Genomic DNA, 23,210 nt, shown 5'->3' on the forward strand with positions numbered 1-23,210 from the left:
ACTTGAAGGGCTGTCATATAGAGGATGGTGTGGAATTGTTTTCTGTGGCCCCAGAAGGTAGGACCAGAACCAATGGATTGAAATTAAATCAAAAGAGTTTCCAGCTCAACATTAGGAAGAACTTCCTGACCATTAGAGCGACTCCTCAGTGGAACAGGCTTCCTCGGGAGGTGGTGGGCTCTCCTTCATTGGAGGTTTTTAAACAGAGGCTAGATGGCCATCTGACAGCGATGAAGATCCTGTGAATTTAGGGTAGGTATTTGTAGGTTTCCTGCATTGTGCAGGAATTTGGACTAGATGACCCTGGAAGTCCCTTCCAACTCTATGATTCTATGGTAACAGCATCGATCTGCCCTTCTTGACTGGTTTGTTACATTTATATATTGACTTTCTTTTTCAGGGAGAAAACTCAAGAGAACATACCAAAGTAGCAAGAAAAAGGGGGTGAAAAGCTGGTCACTATCTCCCTCTTCCCTCTTGTGTAGAGCGGGGACAGCTGATTGAGAACTGGGTGGCAGCTGGGCCAGAGCAGGGTCTAACTACCATCTGGGATGGTGGTAAATAAGAATACAAGGTGGTGCTCATTCCTTGGACCTTTCTGCATCAGGATGTGCACTGAGCTCCCACATTCAAACAAGTAAAGACACTGTTTCATGATGCATTTGGCTCAAGAGGACAGAATAGAACAAAATCCCAGAGTTGAGAAATTATTTTGACGCCTTCGCAAATGCTGCAGGTGGTTTGATTTTGAGGGTTTTAATTTCCTTTTAGTATTCTTAAAAGTTAATGATGCAATCCTTTTTATAAAGATCATAACTTTGAGAGTCCTTGGATGGATATTTAGGGAGCTGACTTTAATGGTTTTTAAAATGTGGTTTTCTTATGTATGCTTTAAGTTGTTAGTCAATGAAAGGCAAAAAATAAGCATACAAATTGTGTAAATAAATAAATGAGATAGGAATATTTTAATTAGTAATAAATCAAATGTGACCTTTAACAAAGTCAGCTGTGTGCCTCTCCCCCCAACCCATACTGACTACAAAAAGAACACAACTATCAGGCTGTTGTAGGGTTCCCCCCCCCCCAGGAAACCCCTCCAAGGGGGGGGGGTCCTCTTTTAAGCTTGCTTCCTCTTTTAATAGTGTCCTGGTATTCTGTATTACATCTGGGACAAGAATAATGAATTCACCTGTGTGTGGATATGTGCAAAAGTATGTGTGTAAGGTGTCCAACCAAAAGAAATACAGCTGGGAATTCCATGTATGAAACACTCAGCATTTTTCAAATGCAATTCTCAGGTATGCAAGAACCTATGGTGGAGGGGAAGTTAAGCCTTTCCCTCTCATGCTGTTTTTCTGACCTAAAACGGAGCTTAAATGCCACTATTTGCCCCACTGGGCACTGTGGCAAACAGCAATTCCCCCAGGCCATTTGAAATGGGGAAATGGCATTGTACCTGGTGTGTGAAGATTTAAACCCATGCTTGTGCTGTTGTCATGATCTGAATCATTGCACTGCTCTCCTGGTAATTTAAACAAGTTAATTCCTAGTATCATGTTTGATTTGGCCTCTGAGAGAAGACTGGGGTGCTCTCTAGGAACAAAATTTCAGTACTGTCCTGATGTGATTAACTTCATACAGCTACATGTAGGAGCAAATAACTAAGACGTTTCATTTCTTAGTCTCTACGTTAGATTTTGGCAAGCTAATATTACTTCCCAGCTTTGCAGGTTGCCATAAGAAAGAGGTGATGTCTGCATCAACTAACAGTTTTTAAATGCATGCTTAACTGTGATGACATAAATATGTACAATAACTGACGTCCTGAAGTACCCTAAGGACTAACACATTTATTGTGGCATAAGCGGCTGTAAGTCATAGCCCACATGTTTATGCCACAATAAGTAAACTAGCATTTATGGTGCCACAAGATTCTTCATTTGTTTTGGCTGCAGGAAGCAAGCAGTTATCTGAGTAGTATATATATTATGGTCTAATAAATACTGGGAGGCAAGTGATTTTGCCAAGATATTCACAGGTATATAGTTCATGGACCGAGTTGCATTCCATTCGACATTTCAGAATATTTTACATGTGACAGTTATGTTACTGCAACCATATAAGTATTTTCAGACTAAGTCTTTTCCGTTTGAAAGGAAATGAGGTTCAGTAGGCCATTAGTACTGAACTCAAATATTGATTCAAAGAGAAATATTGCTCTTTTCTACAACTTCAAAACATCTATATATTTTCTAATTCTTTGATGCTACTACAATTTAAGAATATGCACACATGCCCTTTATGTACGGGTTCCAAAAACAAGGTCACCTTACCGAAGCTTTAATTTAATTATTATGCCTGGAATATACCAAGTGATTGGAATCCTAAGAATACTGTCCTGGGAGTAAGTCCCACTGAATAGACCCAACTGGGGTTCTGAGTAGACCTGCTTAGGATGGCTCTAAAACTGCAAAGGGCATTCTGAAAGGAACTCACCTGCAATGTAGTGTCAAAGACGACAAGCTTTGAGCTTGTTGGAACAATGTCATAACACTTATGTGACCTCATGAACCGCATGTAAATGTCACTTTCTGATTCGCCAACAGCTGGAAAAAGATAGAGATTAAATGAAACATTGTACACACACACACTCTTTTCAAACCATCTGGAGACTACTCCACTGTAAAGAACCCCAAACAGAGTCACCAACATATACGCTTCTTTGAAATTCTCCAGCAGAATTTTACAGAATAAAGTCCATCTTTCCTTTGTAATTGAGCGCTGAGGTTCTATTTGAAAAAGAGTCAAAACTATATCTTTATTACAAAATAAAAAGAGAGACTAACATGGAACCTGGAACATGAAGCCAGCCCTAAAATAAGAAACGTATCATCTGTGCTTCCCTTAGTGAAATGCAAATTCGGCTACAATATTAATTTACTCAGGAAGTATTTTGCTTATTGACCCCTAGAAAAGCAGTCACCCCAAATGGTCTCCAAGAAAGTGAATTTAAAACATACATTGCAGAAGTAAACAAAAATCAGACCACTATGTGAGATGAATGACTTGCCTTTATTTATAGTGCAAGTCCCTTTGCAGAATTACTTCAGTCCCCAGTAAGAAACTATCCAATGTATGCATTTCCTTTAGACATTGATGTTTTCTGGGCACACTCATTTCTTTGAAGGGAAATAATGGTATTAGTAAATCTGGTAGCGGGGTGAGATTAAGAAGCTGAAAGACTCATTATGTTTTACCCAGTCACCACTCAAAAGGACTACAGAAGTATCCAATATTTGAGGTTTTCAGTTCCTTAAGGTTAACCTGCCTCCCACTGGAGTAAAGATTCAAATGCATCAAAATGTTTTCAATTCTGTGTGAATTTTAAAGAAAGGATGCCACTGGAACTCTGCCAGAAGACAAAAGTGCCCTAGTAGATCTTTTATATTCTAGCACAGAGATGTGAATGCCCAGAAAAATAGGGGCTTGCCCACAAGGAAATTTTTGAGAGCACAAAAAAAAAAAAAAAAGCCTCCTATGAAATACTCTCTCTTTAGGAATGAGTGAAATGATTAAGGCAAGGTTTTACTCCCTCAAAATGAGCAGTATGAAAGACCATAACCCCACATAATCCACTGCTGACAGTTCCTGTGTATATCATAGATACAGGCATACTTTATGACATGTATTTGCTTTAAATATGAGTAATGTTGTCCACAGCCGAATGTGTATGGTAACACACCACAGAATAATTAAATGTTCTCAACATTAAAGTTCAACTTAATATCTAAACACGCTGTTAGTCTTACTGCTTCGTGCCCAAATAACACACTTGCTTTTTTGCAAAAAGTAGGTTTTCTGTCTTCAGCTCTCCCTCGCCCCCATGGCAAACACTGAGCTACTGTGCTTTCCACAATACTAACAGTGGCCAGGAAAGTGAGCTGCTCAGAAGCAGAGCATGTCTGAAGTTTGTCCGAAAGATTTCTTGGCCTGAAAGCCTCTCACCTTCCTTCTAGCCAACTATGTAGAAAAGAGCTTCAGCAGGGCTTTTTTTTTTTAAAGAAAACACACAGCAGGAAGCTCCCAGATGCCTCCATTGTTTCACACCGGGATTTTTTGTTGTTGGAAAAGCCTATCAGGAACTCATTTGCATATTAGGCCACACCCTCTGTTAGGCCACTGTGTCCCTGTCCATTCCTGCTCCAAATAATAATAATAAAAAAGCCCTGGGCTTCAAAATGGAAGCCAGGTTATTTCCTCCTCTTCCTCCTAGTGTGAGCTTAATCCCAAAAGTCAGGTTGAAACTCTCCTCTAGAATTTTTCCGGGCACCAAACACTGAATTTTGCTCAAAAAAGAGAGCTCTCTCCATAATGTAAACTACACTCTTCATAGAGACATATGGGACACATACAAACGGGCACCTAAAGTAAACTGACTGGGCATTTGCTAGTTATCTTCTAGTAACTAAATGATTAACCAGAATTTGAGCTTGAAATCTGAAACACATGCTAGTCTCTGAAGAAGCACTTCAAGTAAAGGATAACCAGCGCCGTTTACATATCTAGAAGTCTCAAACTCTGACACCTCAGGTCTTCACACACAAACTGCTTTTCCTTAATAAAATAAGGAGAACCAGGCTGAAGCATTCACAATGGCTTCTGGCATGGATGCAGGCATATCAGTGAGAAGCCTTGGAAGCAATAAGCTCTGACTCACTAAAGCTCATGCTGGAATACATGCTGTCTTTAAGGTACCAGTGGACTTCTGTTTTATTTATGAAAAAGAACAAGGCCATACCAAAGACCCTTAAAGGAAATCTTACAACAAAACATTTTGAAAAAAGCAGAAAGTTGGTCCACTGGCTCTCTGTATTACCTTTCAAAACAAGCAGAGCAGTACAAAACTACTCATGTGGGTATCAACTGAGATTTCTGTTGCGAGAGGATTTTTGAAGAGGGTTCAGAAAGGCACTTTCACCATCCCTCTTATGCAGACCTGCCTCAAAGATTCACACTAGATGCGGGGCTGGCTTTTGAAAAGTGTCCAGAAACTACAGTTGGTCCAAAATAACAGTGGCCAGGCTATTGCTGGGACTTAGGGTTGCCAGGTCCAACGCAGAAAAATCCTGGGGACTTTGGGGGTGGAGCCAGGAGACTTTCCCATTCTCTAAAACAAATAAATAAAAATATAGCAGTGCAGTCCCCTTGAATACAGTCTTCATTTCTTCAACCCCCAACGGCTGGCTACACTTCCACTAAATGAAAGTGAACGCACACTCACAAAGCAATCAAAATAAATAATTTGCAAGCACACACTTTTGTGATCTCACTGAGGCAATTTATTCATGGAAGTTGCTGAATGTAACCATCTATTGTATTTCTACCAGCTTCTTCAGACTAACAGAGGAAACAGAAAATTCTAGTTTGCTCTTTAGTATGCAAACTTCTGAAAACAATGTAAAACAAATGGAGGGACTGGGGGTCTCTTTCTTTCTCACAGCTTCACAGACTCTCTGGGAACAGCCACTTATCCCACCCACATTCAGCCTTGCTCCTATTGATATTCAAAGGCACACACACCTTCTATGTTCTCTAAGCTTCCAAGCTTTTTCTAAGCCTTCCAGGGTGGAAAGGCACATTGGGCTGTTGGGGCAGAGCATCCCCATGGCCAGCTGGCTGATGGCAGGAAGGAGCCTATAAAACCAGGGGATCCCCTGCTGGGACCTGGGGGCTGGCAAGCCTGGCATGCTCACCAGTGTTCTGAAAGATCTGCACTGGGAGTCCATACGTTCCCAGGCACAAGTCAAAGTGCTGGTTACCTCTGAGGCCCATAAAAAGGACTGAGACCAGGGTACTTGAATACTGTCTTTTCCTGTACTGACCAGCCCACCGGTTTAGATTCTCTTCTCACACTTTGCATTCTCTGCCAACTAAAGGAGAGACAGACGGCAACCAGAGACAGAGCTTCTTCAGTGATGCATCTCATATTTGGAATCTCCTCCTCCTTGAAGTTCACCTGATGCCTGCTTCACCGTCTTTTGTATGCCAGGCCAAAACAATTTTTTTTTAGTCAAGCTTTTTAACTGATGTGTTTCATCCTTTAAAGCTATCATTTGGTCTGTTACTGTGTTTACTGGATATCTTTTTAGGTTGCAAAAGGTTGGTTTATGCTCATTTTATGTCCCTGGCTTGTTCTTACACAGATAAGAGTTTAGGTTTTGTCTTGGCTTTGTCATCTATACCAAGCAAGTGGCACATACATGATCTGCGATACTAAGCCAACAAACAATCATCCAAACCAGTGGCTATGTACCTAGACCTCCTCTCCTCCTTCATAGCCTCAAGTAGAAGAATGGCCAACTTCTTGTGCTGGGAGGAAGCTACACTTTCCCCCCCAGCAAGCTGGGTACTCATTTTACCAACCTCGGAAGGATGGAAGGCTGAGTCAACCTTGAGCCGGCTACCTGAACCAGCTTCCGCTGGAATCTAACTCAGGTCGTGAGCAGAGGGCTCCGACTGCAGTACTGCAGCTTTACCACTCTGCACCATGGGGCTCCTCACTAGCCAGAGACAATTACTCCCTCCCTCTGCAGCATGGACAAAGAAAGTTCTCTAATGTTCCCACCCCACCAGGTTTCAACCTCCTAGTGGGGCTTGGAGCTTTCTCAGTATTACAACTGATCTCCAGGTAACAGAGATCAATTTCCGTGGAGAAAATGGCTGCTTTGGATGGTGGACTCTATGGAATTGTACCCTGCTAAGGTCACTCCCGTCTCCAAACCCCACCTTCTCCAGACTCCACCCCAAAATCCCCAGGTATTTCTCCTCAACCATAGCTGGTATGCCTACACCCATTACCAGTAAGAGGTGCCTGAAAGATGAGAAGCAAAGTGGAAGAGAACTGCACCTGACCCAGAACTTTGTGTCATGTGTCCTTAAGCTGTTGACGGCATGTATGAGTGTGTAAGAAAACAAAGAACTCCGGGGCACGAGGCAAGAGCTACAAGACACTCAAGTCCCATTCTGGGTAGAAGCCACACATTTTGGGCAACTAAATTTAGTTTCTTAGACTCTCATTTTGCCCACAGATGCAGAGGTCCCAAACAATATGACTGCTAGTTTTTACACTACATGTTTTGGCCTGGCATACAAAAGACAGTAGGCATCAGGTGAACTTCAAGGAGGAGGGCATTCCAGTCCTAACTCATGGTTTGTCACTGGGAAAAAATTCTTGAGAAGGAGGAAGAAACCAAGTTCCCCAAGGAACATTTTTAATCATTCACTGAAAGCTTTAAATATAGGTTGGAGCTGCATCACAACCAAAACATTCAGCAGTTATATTAAGAACGGTCTTAAATAGCATCATTATCTTCTATAAGCAGATGGCTTTGAGCATCGCAGTTCATGAGAAAAGTCTCCATAAGCATGACCATAATGGCAGGACTACTTCTTATGCTAACAAAAAAAAAAAGCTTTTGTCATGTGTTAAGCTAAACAGCTTCAACTTTGCCCACATTGTATAAGGAGACAGAATTTGGTTACTACAGATTGAAGCTCATAAAAATGGCACACGTTTCCTCTAATTGGTTGATTAGAAATTTAGCTTCCCTCACTTCTTCATATGCAGCCCCACCAACCCACCACTAATGCACACTAAGACGCTCTCCTGAACGGAATTCTAGTTAGTTTTTCCTACGGACACCATCACCCACAGGCAACTGAAACAGTCTGCGGAAGCCTGTCATGCCTCTTCACGCTTGTTTCCAGTATCGCTGTACAGTAACTTTAGTTGTGTGCTCTGTGTGAGGGGTTCCCTACTCCCTGAGAAGACAAGTTTCTGCTGGGGATGGGCATGAACCGGAGAAACTGAAAAGGTTCCATTTAAACAGCTTTCATAGGTGATGCATGCACCCGGAAGTGAACATACGAGGGTGTAGCTGACCTTCTACAAGCATGGCTTATGAAAGCTGTTTAAACTGAACCCTTTTGATCTTCCTGGTTCATGCCCATCCCTAGTTTCCACGCTGAGTTCCCAGAGGGCAGATAGAGCCAGAACTAAAAAAAAATAAAAAAAATCTTTATTTCTAAAAGTTTCTCCAAACTGAATCTACGTTCAATGTCCCAGCACTCTGATGCACAGAGACCAGGGAGGACAATAGTAATAGCAGTGCAGCCCATGTCTTATAGACAAGAGGGCAAACAGCCATTCTACCTATGTCTGGGTCTGTTAATGCCTTTCAGCACTTGACTCCTCCACATTTCCACCTAAAGCACTGGCTACAGCCAGTCCTTCCTTCCTCTCTTTTGTCTACAGCGTTATGTTCTGCTTTCTGCCCCCTATCGACAACATCCAGACCTAGTCTTGCTTCCTTTCATACGCTTTCTTTCAATCCACTCATCTTGTATGCTGTCTAATCATTTTCAGAGCTACTGTGGCAAAAGACAACAAGAGATAACAGCTAGTATTTACCTGTGATTCTGTCTTTATCTTTCAGAGCTCCTTTGCCTTTGTGTCCTGTATTTTAATCAGACACGTTATTCATTATTCTGCAGCCATAACAAGTGCCTGAAAATGGCATTACTGCACAATAGTAATAATAATTATTATTGTATGGCACTGTGTGTAGAATACCCAAGAGAACCTAAGATTGTCCGGTAGCCAGAAGTTCTAGCTCATTTAGAAGACGACGACATTGGATTTATATCCCGCCCTCCACTCCAAATTTCCGAGTGGCTCACAATCTCCTTTCTCTTCCTCCCCCACAACAGAACTCTGTGAGGTGGGTGGGGCTGAGAGGGCTCTCACAGCAGCTGCTCTTTCAAGGGCAACCTCTGCGAGAGCCATGGCTGACCCAAGGCCATTCCAGCAGGTACAAGTGAAGGAGTGGGGAATCAAACCTGGTTCTCCCAGATAAGAATCCTCACACTTAACCACCAAACCAAACTTTTAGGGCTACACACCACTAGGTAGTGATCTAGACTTGTTTAAGGCAAGAGAACTTTCAGAGGTGGTTTGCCATTTCCTGCCTCTGCGTTGCAGCCCTGGTATTCCTTGATGGTCGCCCTTCCAAATACTGGCCAAGGCCAGGCCTGCTTAGCTTCTGAGATCTGACGAGTTTGGGCTAGCCTGGGCTATCCAGGCCAGGGCTACTACACAATACTGATGCTCTTATATAGCACCATTCAAGAACTTACATGCCTAAGCAGCTGAGAAAAAACCACAAGAGAACAGAAAAAGTTCCAAGAACTATTTGTCAAACATTGTTCTAAACTGACAGAACAGCTAGTTGATGAATATGAACAAGAGCAACTTGTCAAGACCAATAATGGAAGCTGTGTTCCATGCAGATGTGTGATCTTGTCACATCTGGCTCAACCACATTGCGACAGTTTGTCAAATGTATTTCTCATGATATTCTGCGTCAATGTGCAATTGTCTGTTTGTATACTGCTGCTGTTTCTCTACCTACAGTTTCAGACCATGAAGATAGATTCATAAAAAGTTTTTTTTTAAAGCTGGAAAAAGCACACTCCAGATGAACATCACCCCTGAATTGCCTCCCTGTGGGTTTCTGGTAACTGAAAAGTCACTTTTAATTCTGACTTCTAACAGAAACTTTTTAAATCAATGACATTGGGGTGGGGAGGGGGGAAGAGACCTAGTTGTAGATTTTCTACCTCAGGACGGGTCATTTGCAATAGTAAGCCTCATCTGAAGACCTTTCAGTGGGTTTCCGTTTATGATTTTATTGTGGGTTGTTCGTGCTGTTGCAGAAGAGGAGAACATTTAGGAACGTGAGCGGAGTGATAAGCTGATGGAAACTGACATCTGAAGAAAAATGCAAACAATGGGTAGGATCCAGCACAAGGACCTTACAAGCAGTGTTCCCTCTAAGCTGAGTTAGCGTGAGCCATCTCACTGATTTTTAGCCTCCAGCTCACACATTTTTGCCATAGCTCAGGAAAAATGCCCCCAGAGCACACTAATTTATGCAGTAGCTCACAACTTTAACGCCAGTAGCTCACAAAGTAGAATTTTTGCTCACAAGGCTCTGCAAGCTCAGAGGGAGAATTGCTTACAAGGTCCAGGCACAGATCCCTGACCTTCCTGGCTCTCCCCTCCTGCCTCTTCCATCAGTGGAGGTCTTGCTCATGCAAGAGGCAGGGGAGACTGATTTCGTTTCCTCCTCTCCATTGCTGCCTCTATGTGGCTATTACTCCATGCTCTTAGGGTCCTATGGCCCTAAGAGCAAGCCTTCTCAGAGTCAGAAATGACTGCTGGGGCTGGGAGACAAGACGACCTTTGCTGGAGGCAGGAAGACCTGTAGCCATCAGCATTTTCTGCTGATGGATTGCGAGATCCAACCCTACAGACTTCGGATGACAACAGAGCTAACATTAAAAGTACACATAGGTTCCCTCTAAGCTGAGTTAGTGTGAGCTAGTTCACAGATTTTTAGCCTCCATTTTTGTCTTAGCTCTGGAAAAATGACCCCAGAGCACACTAATTTATGCAGTAGCTCACAACTTTAATGCCAGTAGCTCACAAAGCAGAATTTCTACTCACAAGACTATGCAGCTTAGAGGGAACATTGGTTAGAACCTCATCTCGAATCACCGTTTGGCATTATGTAATCCCCTGTGAACAGGGATTTTTTCACGGTAAGCCATAGCTTGTCTTTTATATGTTCATACTTTCAGTTTGGTAACTAGTTTGTCAGTTCAGAGGTAAAGGTCAGTTGCCACAAACATGAAATTAATTTGCTGCATGCAAGGAATGTGGGAGGGGAATTGTATGAGCAAGCCCAAAGTGCCTTCATGCTACGGGGTTTGGCTTTGTCTAACCATAGCCAAAGCACAGACCTACCTTCCTCCTGCCTTTGCAATTTGAAGATACTACTAGTGTAATAACACTTGGTTCAACCATGAGTTTATTGTTGCATCTTTATCCCACCATCCCCTTCAAGGAACTCAGGGCAGATTACATTTGAAGCAGCTTAGGCTGAGAGGGAATGATGGGCCCGAAGCCACTTTGAGCTCACCCCATCTCAGTGTGGCATCCGAACACCACACTGGATTGCTGGTCTTCCACACTTTAAGCAGGCTGACCTCAGATTACTATCTGGGAGGCCAATGTTCAGATCCTGACATGTATAATGGAAGCTCACATGGTGTAAAAGGTAGTCCCCTGTGCAAGCACCAGTCGTTTTCAACTCTGGGGTGACGTTGCTTTCACCATGTTTTCATGGCAGACTTTTTACGGGCTGGTTTGCCATTGCCTTCCCCAGTCATCTACGCTTTCCCCCCAGCAAGCTGGGTACTCACATGGTGATCTTGGACCAATCACACTCTCTCAGTCTAGCCTACCTCACAGGGTTGTTGTAAGGAAAAAATGGAGAAGACAATGATACAAGCTGTCTTGGAGAAAAACGGCAGAGATAAATGAATTAAAGGCAGGGATAAATTAAACTCCGGGGAGTTGTGGGGGTGGGGGGGAACCCTGACGATACAAATCACAGGTATCAGCACATTAGAATCACAGGCATCAGCACTGGGTTTTACTACATACAATACTCCCCCCCCCCCCCCGCAATGCTTTATCATTTCCAATATTTGGATTAAAATATTGTGAAGGTACTTTCGGATCTGCTCCACTGTTTCAATAGTAAATAATCTCTTCTCACCCTGACCATTCCTTGCTTGGCATAAAGCGTTCTTTGCAAATGACATGCACTGAAAGTCACATGGACAGAATCCCTACCTATGGACCAATACACACTGGGCTTGTTCATCACTCAGGCCAAGCAGACAGAGCTTGCAGTGGTGAAGGAATGCAGTGTGTTATTTCCTTGCTCCCTTTAGACACTACACAGCTGTGTTATCACTAAATACAAGGGTTCTGATGCAGACTGTTCAATGCAGTTAGCTAAAGCTTAAAGACACAAAAGTCTACTGTGTGTTATTAAAACTTAGGCATAATAAGTATGTGTTAGATTTAATGCATCAAAGTCTGGCATAAAATATAGTCTCTGCTGCAGAAGCAGATGGAATATAATCTTGTACATGATGTTTTTGAAGAGGCCATGACGGAGAACAAATCAAGTTTAGGTCAGTTTTTGTAGCGAGCACCATGTGGGGCTTGCCTTCACATTATGAAAATCTCAGCTAGTGCAGAGTGCTGTCACGCAAGTGTTAACAGACACAAAGCAGCATCAGCATATTACTTAAACATCTGCACTGGCTTCTGATTTGTTTCTGAGCTCAGTTCAAGCTGCTGATTTTGACCTGCAAAGCTCTAGCAATCCAGTTCCTTAAAGAGTATTTTCACCTAGATGAGCACCTGTGCTAGCCTGGCACCTTCCCCGCCTGCTCTCTGATGATCAGAGTCATCAGAGAGCGGGTGGGGAGGTGCCTGGCTGGCGCGCAGCCTCTGTAGTGCTCTCCGAGCATCTTCTGCCTAAAAACTCAGAGAACACTACAGAGACTGCGCACTGTCCACATGCCCTCCCCGCCCACTCTCTGACGACTGGAGTCATCAGAGGCCGGGTGGGGAGGGCACCTGGCCAGCCTGCAGTTTTGGGGGGATGGGGGCAGGGGCGGGGAGACAGCAAGCCTGCCTTGGGCACCCCACACTCTAATAATAATTATAACCTATAATATATTTTATTTATATCTTGCCCTCCCCACCGAAGCAGGCTCAGGGCGGCTCACAACATATAACAAATACAAATTACAATATAAAACATTATCTCAGTACAATATATATAATTTTCTAATTAAAACCATTATAATTAAAACCATCAAAATTAAAACTAACATTTACAGTGCTATGTTCTAGGTGTTCTCCTCGGTAGTTTATGATGGCCGTATATAGTAAACTAAAATCCCCATTAAGCGAAGGCCAGTTGGATATGGAAAAGGGTAGTCTTGCAGGCCCTACGGAATTGATCAAGACTCCACAGGGCCCACACTTCATCCAGTAGTTGGTTCCACCAGTGTGGAGCTGCGATCGAAAAGGCCCTTTCTAGCGCCAGCCCTGTCTGCAGCAGCCACAAATTAGATGTAAAGTCCAGTTTGAACCAAAGTGTATGGTTTTCACCAAGGCAGAGTTTCGAAATAAACTGAATTCCCAAGTGTGCTCCAGGTTTCTGCCTCCCTTCTGAAAGTCAAAACTTCAATACAGCTGAATGCTTGTAAGGTGGTGTGGGTCAGCCAGGGCTCAGTGGGAGTGAGGACTCCTTAAGAGTAGAGGAGCCACATGTAGCCAGCTCTGAGTCAGCAGAAGTTGGCAAGTAGGAAGATGAGTTGCAGGCTTGTCAGGCTTCACAATCAACAGCTAGTGCAGAGCCACTGACACCCTCCAGCCCTGATTCAACATGTGAAACTTAGTTAGATTTGGAAATAATGAAATCCCTCTGACTACTGCATCAGATCCTGCCTCAGCCCTGTGACTCTTTGGACTGTTTCCTGACTTTGCCTTCATCTTGCTCCTGAACCTGCTTGTGATTATCAAACCCTTGGATTATCAAACCTTGCTGTATGGACTGACTCTTCAACTGGACTCCTGACTCTACTTAAATCTTGCATAGGACCTTGACTATGCTTCTTGAGTTGGTGCGCAACTTGCTTGAGTTGGTCTTACTTGCTCTGCTCTGACAGTGTACCTCACACTGTTCCTGGCCTGGCTTGTGACGTAAGATAAACAGTGTAAGTTTTGTGGGCAGGTAAGTAGATGGTGGCCCTTCACTGACATGCTACATTTAAACATGTCAATGATGATAATGGAAACAATACACAAATATATATGCATGTGAGAGTGAACACCAAGCATGTAACAAACTTCAGAAGTGCTGCAGTGTGATCAAATGTTTGCCTAAAGCTAACCTCAGCCTTGCTGAGATTTGAATCTTTTTTTAGCCAGAGTATCTCCATGAGGGGGAAAAAAATAATACACAAAGTAGCCATAATGCTTCTACCTGAATTGGAACAGATATTTTAAGCCCAGTGCTTAAATATTAATGTCAACAGTCCCAAATCAGTCGGCTGCTGTTGTGTTGTGAGACACAATAGAACAAAAAGAGAGCAAAAGAAGTGGGAGGCACAAGGCAACATTTCATGTGTACCAGCTTCCCTGAGAAAGAATGCTACAGCAAACACAGCACTTTGCTTTGAGAAAATTTAAACAGACAGCCTGACAAGAGTTGCATATTGCATAAGACTCTTCATCTTCTCCAGCTTGCTCAAGAAGTAACTACCAGGCAACTTATAAAGAATTCATTCTTTTTTAATCATCTCTCTACCACTAGGTCAGGGAATGCATGAATCATCTCATGCTTAAAAGCCAATTGAGGGTTGTGCCTCTTAAAAATCCGTTCTGGAAAGCTCTTCCAGTCTGCAAACACCAGACCTCTACCACTGGTCTAAGATCTGACACATATTCACATGCCAGCTCCAAATACACAGTGACATGATTTGCATGTGCCAATCATGGTTGTTATGGAAGTGAGCCTTGAAATTTGGCTGATTTGTCGATTTCCTTTTCCACTGCAGGTTCCCGCAGAACATCTTATGCCATTCAGAGGACCACCTTGAATTTCAGGAGCTGCTTTCCAGGTGGTGACAGGGGTGGCAGCAATAAGGCAGAGGTTGCAAAGCGTTATACGGTGTTGCGTGTACAGTGCAATCCTACGTGTCTGCTCATATGGAAACCCCAATGAATCAAATGAGATTTTTGGCAAAGTAGATGTAGTATGTTAAGAGTCTATAATCAGGTTTTTCCATGAGAACAAAATTCAAACTCAGTGGCACCTTTAAGAACAACAAAATTTTATTCAAGGTATAAACTTTCATGTGCATGACTAAAACTTTGTTGCCACTGGACTCAAATTTTGTCCTGTTGCTTCAGACCAACACGGCTACCCAACTGAATCTAGATTTTTTCCAAAATAAGTTTTCAGTAAGTGCTGTGCAGGCCCTAATACACTAGTGCACCAGCTCCAACCTGAGGTGATTTAATCCTCCCACCCCAACACCTCAAACCCAGTCTTAAACCAATCAAAGTAGAAGATTGCAGATTTATACCCCACCCTTCTCTTTGAACCAGAGACTCAGAGCAGCTTACAATCTCCTATATCTTCTCCCCCCACAACAAACACCCTGTGAGGTGGGTGGGGCTGAGAGGGCTCTCACAGAAGCTGCCCTTTTAAGGACAACTCCTGCGAAAGCTATAACTAACCCAAGGCCATTCCAGCAGCTATAAGTGGAGGAGTGGGGAATCAAATTGGGTTCTCCCAAGTAAGAGTCCACACACTTAACCACTACACCAACTGCTGTACACCAAAGCTGCCCCCCTTCATAGAGCAATTATTAGTTCTGCAAAGGAAGACATACAGGCACTCTCTTTTTGCTTGTTCCCACCCATTTCAAGGACTAAACTGGGAAGGGGGGGGGGAATGGTTCACTTTGATTGACAAAACTGTATGGATTTAGAAGAGATCCCCCTCTCCCTATGTTGATCTGAATCAGACCTCGATCAGGCTCTGTGAGTCACAGATTTCTCAGCATAGCATCTGTTTTGACTTTCCTTGCTAACCAGTGCATTAAGGTTAACAACATTGTTTGGGGTTTTCATTATGCACCAGAAGTAGAAAAAGGCTTGTAAAAACAAGAGTTCAGAAGTTATTTCTGCTGTGCTATACATCAGTACCTTTAATTTTAAACACAATCATGAATGCAGCAGCACTACTGTGTTTAAAGAAGCTGTGTTACTTGCAACATCACATGTCAAACTTCATGAAGTGAACAACTGGTGTACAGTAACGTTCTCCTTATGCAAACGGTTTTCCTTTTATGTAATTGCTACCATTTTTCTTCGAGTGGGAAAAGCTCTTTCAGTTCCTCTGATTTTTTAGACGTTACTCTGATTTTTAGACGTACCTGGAGTCAAATATGGCTTCTAAACCACAGTCCATATTTTAGAACAGGGGTCCCCAACCACCGGGCTGTGGCCTGCTAGCCACAGAGGGAGGCAGATGTAAGAGGCAACGTGGCCTTGCTCTGAGGCAGGGAGGCAGCCTTGGAGTGAGGTAGAGCAGCCCCTTCTGCCTGCCCAGGACCCAATCAGCTGATTGATGTGGTCTTTAAATGGGAGGGGGAGGCATCTTGGCCTTTTGCTGCCTGGCCACCTAGCAGGGAGGTGGCAGAAACAGCCCCAGTCTCCCTTTTCCCTTTTAAAGACCCCCATGTGAGGCAGGGATGGGGAACCGGGGGGGCAGCAAAAACCCCAGCGCCCCCCACTCCCCACCCCAAGTCTGTGGAAAAATTGTCTTCCCCAAAACCGGTCCCTGGTGCCAAAATGGTTGGGAGCCACGTCAAAGGAATGGCACGAAACCTCAGATAAAAGTGTATAACGTATTTGAGAAATATTTTTTAAAAAAATGTTCTGCAATCTACATATGAAGCATAACAGACTGCATCACTTCAACCTGCAGGTAGGGTTGTCAACCTCCAAGTGGGGACTGGCGATCTCTTTGAATTGCAGCTGAGCTCCAGACCAGGGAGATCAGTTCTCTTGCAAAGAAGGGCTGCTCAGGCATTCTACTCTGCTGAGGCCTCTCCCCTCCCCAAACCCCAGCTTCCTCCCAACACATTCGCCAGGCGTTTCCCAACCTGAAGCTGGTGATCCTGCCTGCAGGTCAGGAACTGCAGGGCCTGGCTATGCGTTAGTAAGGCCTTCTGTTTGCTACTGGACAGCACGATGATGTCTGGTTTATTTTTTTTAGTTGATTTTTATCCTGCCCAACCCTGCGAACAGGCTCAAGGCGGAGTACAACAAGTTTGAACAGTTAAAAACAATAAAATACAATTAAACAATGAAAATCACTCCATTTCAGGCGGAAGACAAATTAATCAAATTTCATACAGTTATAAGCTGGGACCGATTATGCATCAGGAGGCCCGGCTAAGGATGGAGCACTGTGGCAAGGGAGCCAGATTCAATTTACTTTGGAAGCCCGCTGCCTCACTCGAAGACCATTTTACAGGCCCTATGAAAAGGTAGCAAATCTGACGGGATGCATGCTGGCTCTATTGTGCTCATGACTACAGAATGCACAGAGAAGTAGCTTCAGCCTTTTCCCAATTTGCACTATGGAGCCAATACTGGCTCTGTTACTTTTCTAGCCAGTTAAAGATGAATATAATCCTTAGAATAATGTCGTATTTTTCATAGTTTGTGGTGTATTTTACCTTACCCTTCCCTTCAAGGAGCTCAAAAGTATGTACATAGTTCTCTTTTGGTCATTTTATCCACAAAACAGCCCTGCAAGGAACATTTGGCTAAATGTGTATGACTGGCCCATGGTCAATCAGCCAGCTTCATGGAAGACTGCAGAAAGGAACCTGGATTTCCCAGATCCTAGTCCACTCTAACTCCCACACTTCACTGGCTCTCCATCAAGTACACCAGCACCTAACATGCATTACTTAAGCAGCAGTCAGAAGAATTAGACATTACAAAGCTATTTATAGCAAAATGAAAAAAAAGAGTATCTCATACTAACCAGTTGCTTGGAATCATTTAAAAACTTCCAGTTATTACTTGTAATCGGAGAAAGCTTTATGCATATAAAAACTATTTTATTCCACTATGAAACTCTATGGACTTTCCGATATCATTATCAACAGCACTGACCATTTACCAGTTTTAACTGTCTTGTAATTCCACAGCCAGAATCGGATTCATGACTGATATACTGGGCTTCCCTTGTCTTCGAAGCACAAAAAAACATACCAGTGAACAGCACGGACAACACCAGCGCAAAAGGCAACACCCCGCCCTCCCAAATGCACAACACCACTATGCTAGTGAATCACCTCCAGGATCCTCCAATATGGCCTGCACCAAGTAATAACCTTGGGGTTCACTGAAGATATATATTCTTGTTCTTATTTTCTCTGAAGCTGTTCACTTAGGTACAACACGGGCGGGGGGGGGGGGGGGAGGACAGAGGAGAAAGTCTTGGTGAACACACACCCACCCACACTGGAAAAGGGCAGGGGTAGTGCTCCACTGCCTTGACCTGGACAGCCTAGGCTAGCCCAATCTTGTCAGTTCTCTGAGCTAAGCAGGATCAGCCCTGATTAATATTTGGATGGGAGGCCGTCAAGGATGTCCTAGTTTGTGATACAAAGGCAGGCAATGGCAAGCCATCTCTGAAACGTCTCAAACTGCGTAAGGTCACCATTAGTCACTTGATGACAAAAACAACAGTAACAAAACAAGAACAGTGCTCCACTGAAAAGCAAGTAGTGTCCGTCTTGACTTCTTCAGCACCCATGCCTAAGAACCCTGGGGTTTCTGGACTCCAGACTTAACCCTTCACTCTCTTGTCATAAATCAGTCTCAACTGCATCCAGAACCTTTGCTGCTACTTGGTACAACAGAAAGAAATGTGGACTGCATCCCGACAGCCTTCAAATGGTTTCCTTCTGCACCCCTCATAAAAACAATTAAAGTGCTAAAAACTTACTAAGGGCTCTCTCCAGCTTGGGGTGTGGTAGATGCAGTTTGCAAGTGAAATTTGCATAAGCATTAGGCACAGAACAAACAGAAAGTCAAAGGATAATGGTGGAGGTCAAGGGCAACACAGGCATAAATATTTTCCTGTCACATTAGGAGTTTGACTCATAACAATGGCAAAGCTAATTAATCACAGAAACCAAGGTAGCCAAGAGAAAACCTCAGGCAAGTAATAGGCTTATTTTGCCTTTCAACAGTCTTATTTAAAGTTGCAGGTTTGCACAAAGTAAGCCAGTTCTTAGAGCTGGAAGCAGTTTAGGAACAGCGCTTAAGTGGCTGGTCCAGCAGAAGTCTAATGCAATGAATGATGAAGGCCAAGAAAGCAGAAAGGAATGATAAATATAATAGAGTGCACATGCACTCCGGAATAAGAATAAAAGTTAATATTCCATAAAAGGAATAAGAGCAGTCACCCTTCAGCCTCTGGACTAAATCACTACGGTGCAGAATACATATAAGCTGGAAGCCATAAAAGGAATGGCTGGGAGATAGACATGATAAGGAAGTTCCCTGCCCTCAACCCCAAATCCCCATTCAGTATGAAATATAAGCTCCTGAGGTCTTCAGGAGGCCAGTTTCTTTATTTCCCTGTTTTTCTTTTGCTTTCACTGTGTTGCAATCAACCTTCAGTGTCTCCTGGAACATGCTCAGTCCTCAACAGGCCACTGCAAGAGGGATTCCTAAGTTTATAGAGTCATGTTTTCTGCTTATCTGGTGGTCCAAGTGTTTTTACAAAGTGGGTGGAGCCAAGCTGGGCTTTTGCCCAGCAGGCCTTCTGATTGACCACAGGAGATCTGATTGGCTGTGCAGATTTTTAAAGAAGATTATGATACTGGATTTATATCCTGCCCTATATTCTGAATCTCAGGGTCTCAGAACAGTCACAATCTTCTCTAACCTCCACCCCCACAACAGACACCCTGTGAGGTAGGAGAGGCTGAGAGAGCTTTTTACAGCAGCTGCCCTTTCACAACTCCTGTGAGAGCTATGGCCGACCCAAGACCATTCCAGCAGCTGCAAGTGGAAGAGTGGGGAATCAAACCTGGTTCTCCCAGATAAGAGTCTGCACACTTAACCACTACACCAAACTGGCTGCAGCAGCTGCTGCTGCACAAAGATCTTTACTGTGGGATTGAAGATAAGCTGTTTGTATGCAAGACAATACTTTTAAATAATATGTTCATTTTAAAAAGGCATCCTGTTAAACAGAGTTTCTGCCTGAAATACTGAAGAGCCACTATGGCAGCTAAGAATGACCTCTCTCCCCGACATTGTGTGGTTATCTCTGCATCCTGCGGCAGAATTCCAAAGGTGCCCCCAGGCTCAAAAAAGTTGGAGACTTCTGATCTATGCAGACTTCTGAGGATGGGAAAGCTCTTGACTTCCCTGTGGCTGACCTGCCTTTGATACTTTGTGATGGGCACCAGTTACTCTCTCTACTAATAGATATAGAATGGCAAGTAATCAGCTCTCATCTGCTCCACTCCCTTTAAAAGTCTGATTATAGATTGCTCACACTTAACATCCAAAATACGAAGATTGCAGATTTATACCCCGCCCTTCTCTGAATCAGAGACTCGGAGCGGCTTACAATCTCCTATATCTTCTCCCCCCTTTCAAGGACAACTCCTGCGAGAACTATGGCTGACCCAAGGCCATTCCAGCAGCTGTAAGTGAAGAAGTGGGGAATCCAACCTGGTTCTCCCAGATAAGAGTCCACACACTTAACCACTACACCAAATTAAGAAAACAAGAATTACAGCTCTCTTAACAATGAATAAACATCTATTCTCACTTCACTGCTAAAGTTCATTTTTTTTACACACTTTGAACAATATTTACACACTATACTGAACTCAGACTAACACACATCTTCCCAAACTCAGACTAACTTGCATCTTCCATCTGACTGTTCTCTGGCAGGTCTATCATGATGTCACATTTAGCTAAGAGCATCAGGGCAGGAGTAAATTATGAGGACATCACTGATAGAACTTCCGAGGGCTACAAACAAGGAATGGTCTGTCCAAGTAAATATCTAGAGATGTTCAATAAAGAAAAAAATGCCGCCTCTGGGTCAGTGTGGCCTTGAGGTAATTTGGAGAGAAGCCTGGGTTATGTCAAGAGAGAACTATTTTAACTGTGAGACTAAGAAATCAACATTAGCTAAGAGTAACAGAGGAAGTCACTGAGTCAAGGCTGGTAAGAAAGACAGACAGAGGTATGGTAGATCAGTAACTGGCCAATAAATAATCACATGCTTGTGGGCCCTTCAGTCATTAAAATTTATGTGTTTATGATCTATTTCAAAGTAGTAGAAATGAGCTCATGTTAAGAGACAGGCACATGAATCTAGCCTATGCTATCTAAGCAAATGGAGATAAGAAGCATTTTAGAAATAAAATAGTTAACATTGTAAACCCCGATTAAGTGGGGCAGCTACAGCAGTAACAGTGGCTCAGGAACGACCTACCTGTACCTCTTCTGGGCATTTGCTGCATGATCCAGGACAGTGGGCAAGGTACTGAAGGGCTTCTGGTAGGCAGGGGGTTCCTATCTTTAAACTGCTACCACAAGGACTGCAGGTAGGGCTCCCAACCTCCAGGTGGTGTATGAAAATCTCCTGGGATTACTACTGATTTCCCGGTGACAGAAATCAGTTCCCCTGGAAAAAATAGCTGCTTTTGGATGGTGGAATTTATGGCATTATATACATTTCCTCCCCTTTCCAAACCCCACCCTCCCTAGACTTCACCCCTCCAAATCTCCAGGAATTTTTCAAACTGGAGTTGGCAACCCTAACTGCAGGAGGGGCCTATTCTCTCCAACAACTCCCACCCATCTCCAAGCCTTTTGCATTCTCATCCCAGCACCTTGATGGCTCCCAGGAAGAGAGAAATCTAGCCACAAAGGAGAGGCCAGCAGCCACTTTGGAATAGAGAAGGTGGCCACAGTAGGGTGCTGGTGGCTTTACTCCCCTCTACTGGCCAGCTTGCTCTCCTCTGGGACCTGTGGCAATCTCACCTAGCTGCTGTTTCTCGTGAAGAGAGAGTGAGAAGGCAAGGAGAGAAGCCCTACCCCTCGCTCCAGATACATAAGATTGGGTGAAGGTTCAACTGCAGTGGGGAGAAGCAACCCTACAGGAGTAACCTGCTAATGTTAAAGATTATCATTATATATTGACTATTTTACATTATTAAGAGCTTGCCTTTCCTACTTGGACTCAAGGCAGATTACACAGTGAGGCAATACAATCAACAAGATGGGACATTCAAATATATTAATACTAATAGCTGCACATAACTGTATGTGCATATTCAGTAAGGTACTGAAAATGACATGCAATAGCCACGTGGCTCATTGGGTTGATTTGGTTGTCAATGTTGATTTGGTTGATTTGGTTGTCAATGTAAACATGGCTCTCTGCAAGCTGCAGAGTGAGTACCACTTTTCTAGAGATTATTTTGATATAATCTTTTGAAAACATCTTTGGAATTGAATACAGCTTTTTAGCTTATCTTGCCTGTGAACCTGCTTGGGTAATGAATTTTTGGTTCATATAGTAACAGACAACTGTTTGTAAGTTGTCTGTGTAGAATTACAATACTTTATATTCTTTTAATGTTGTTTTCATTGGATGGTACTGTATATCACTGTTAATAAAAAGAACACAGATGCATTCTTTAATAGCATTATTGTTGTATCAGACCTTCTTCAAACCAAGGATCATGTAAATAGTGTACCTTTTATCAGGGGTTTAATAATCAGGTGAAGCGAGTTAATAAAAGCCTATACTTTCTGAAACTTTTATTTAGATTGCTCTGACAGGTCACTGACAATATTGTGCCCAGATACAGGCACACATTTTAATTACCTGTGAAAACTTTATCCAGACTGGATTCCTTCTTTATACTGAGTAACTTAAATAATCTTTTTGTGTGTGTGGAAAGTACCATCAAGTCAGAACTCATTTATGGTGACCCCCAGCAAGGTGCTTTCATGACAAGTGAGAAGCAGAGATGGTTGGCCATTGTCTTCTTTTGCAGAGCCTTCCTTGGAGGTCTCCCTTCCAAGTATGACCCCGCTACTTAGCTTCCAAGACCTGACAAGATCAGGCTCTACGATGCCTCCTTCCTTTCCATTTAAGACATTTATCTTCCTTAATATAAACTTCTTGTACTGCTATTGTACAAAGTGCTGTTGCTTATTAAATAACTTCAGACTTAATTTTTTTTTTAAATCAAACATTCAGTTGATTCTATGGAGCGGAATCTGATGAGAACACAAAAGGTTAAGCCACACTAAATATGGTTCTAGAAACCAGGAAGACATTTTAGAACAGATTTGTTTGCATTAGAACAACTGTGTTGGTAGAAAGGGGTTAAGTTTCCCTCCCACAGCACTGTGACCCCCCAATCAAATTGCCCCAAATTCCACAGCTGCTTTTCAAAAGCATCCAGAGATCCAATCATGCACCTAACATCGTCTGGTATCTACTTCGGTAGTAAATTCCCAAAACAGGCACAACTCAAACCGCTGACATACTTACCTGAACTTGGAATTCAGTCAGAGTAAGTACATAAGAACATAAGAGAAGCCATGTTAGATCAGGCCAATGGCCCATCCAGTC

The 23,210-nt window shown here is 43.2% G+C and overlaps 1 protein-coding gene across 5 annotated transcripts in view; it reads right to left on the reverse strand.

Moving 5' to 3' along the window:
- PRKAG2 (protein kinase AMP-activated non-catalytic subunit gamma 2) overlaps positions 1 to 23,210 on the reverse strand; it is a 345,959-nt gene that overhangs the window by 29,572 nt on the left and 293,177 nt on the right. For all 5 annotated transcript variants that reach the window (XM_060248011.1, XM_060248010.1, XM_060248009.1 and 2 more), the window contains one exon: positions 2,497 to 2,606. In XM_060248011.1, the coding sequence (XP_060103994.1) occupies positions 2,497 to 2,606 (110 nt within the window). The remainder of the gene's footprint in view (positions 1 to 2,496; positions 2,607 to 23,210) is intronic.

Source organism: Heteronotia binoei, chromosome 10, assembly GCF_032191835.1.
Source record: "Heteronotia binoei isolate CCM8104 ecotype False Entrance Well chromosome 10, APGP_CSIRO_Hbin_v1, whole genome shotgun sequence".
NCBI lineage: Eukaryota > Metazoa > Chordata > Lepidosauria > Squamata > Gekkonidae > Heteronotia > Heteronotia binoei.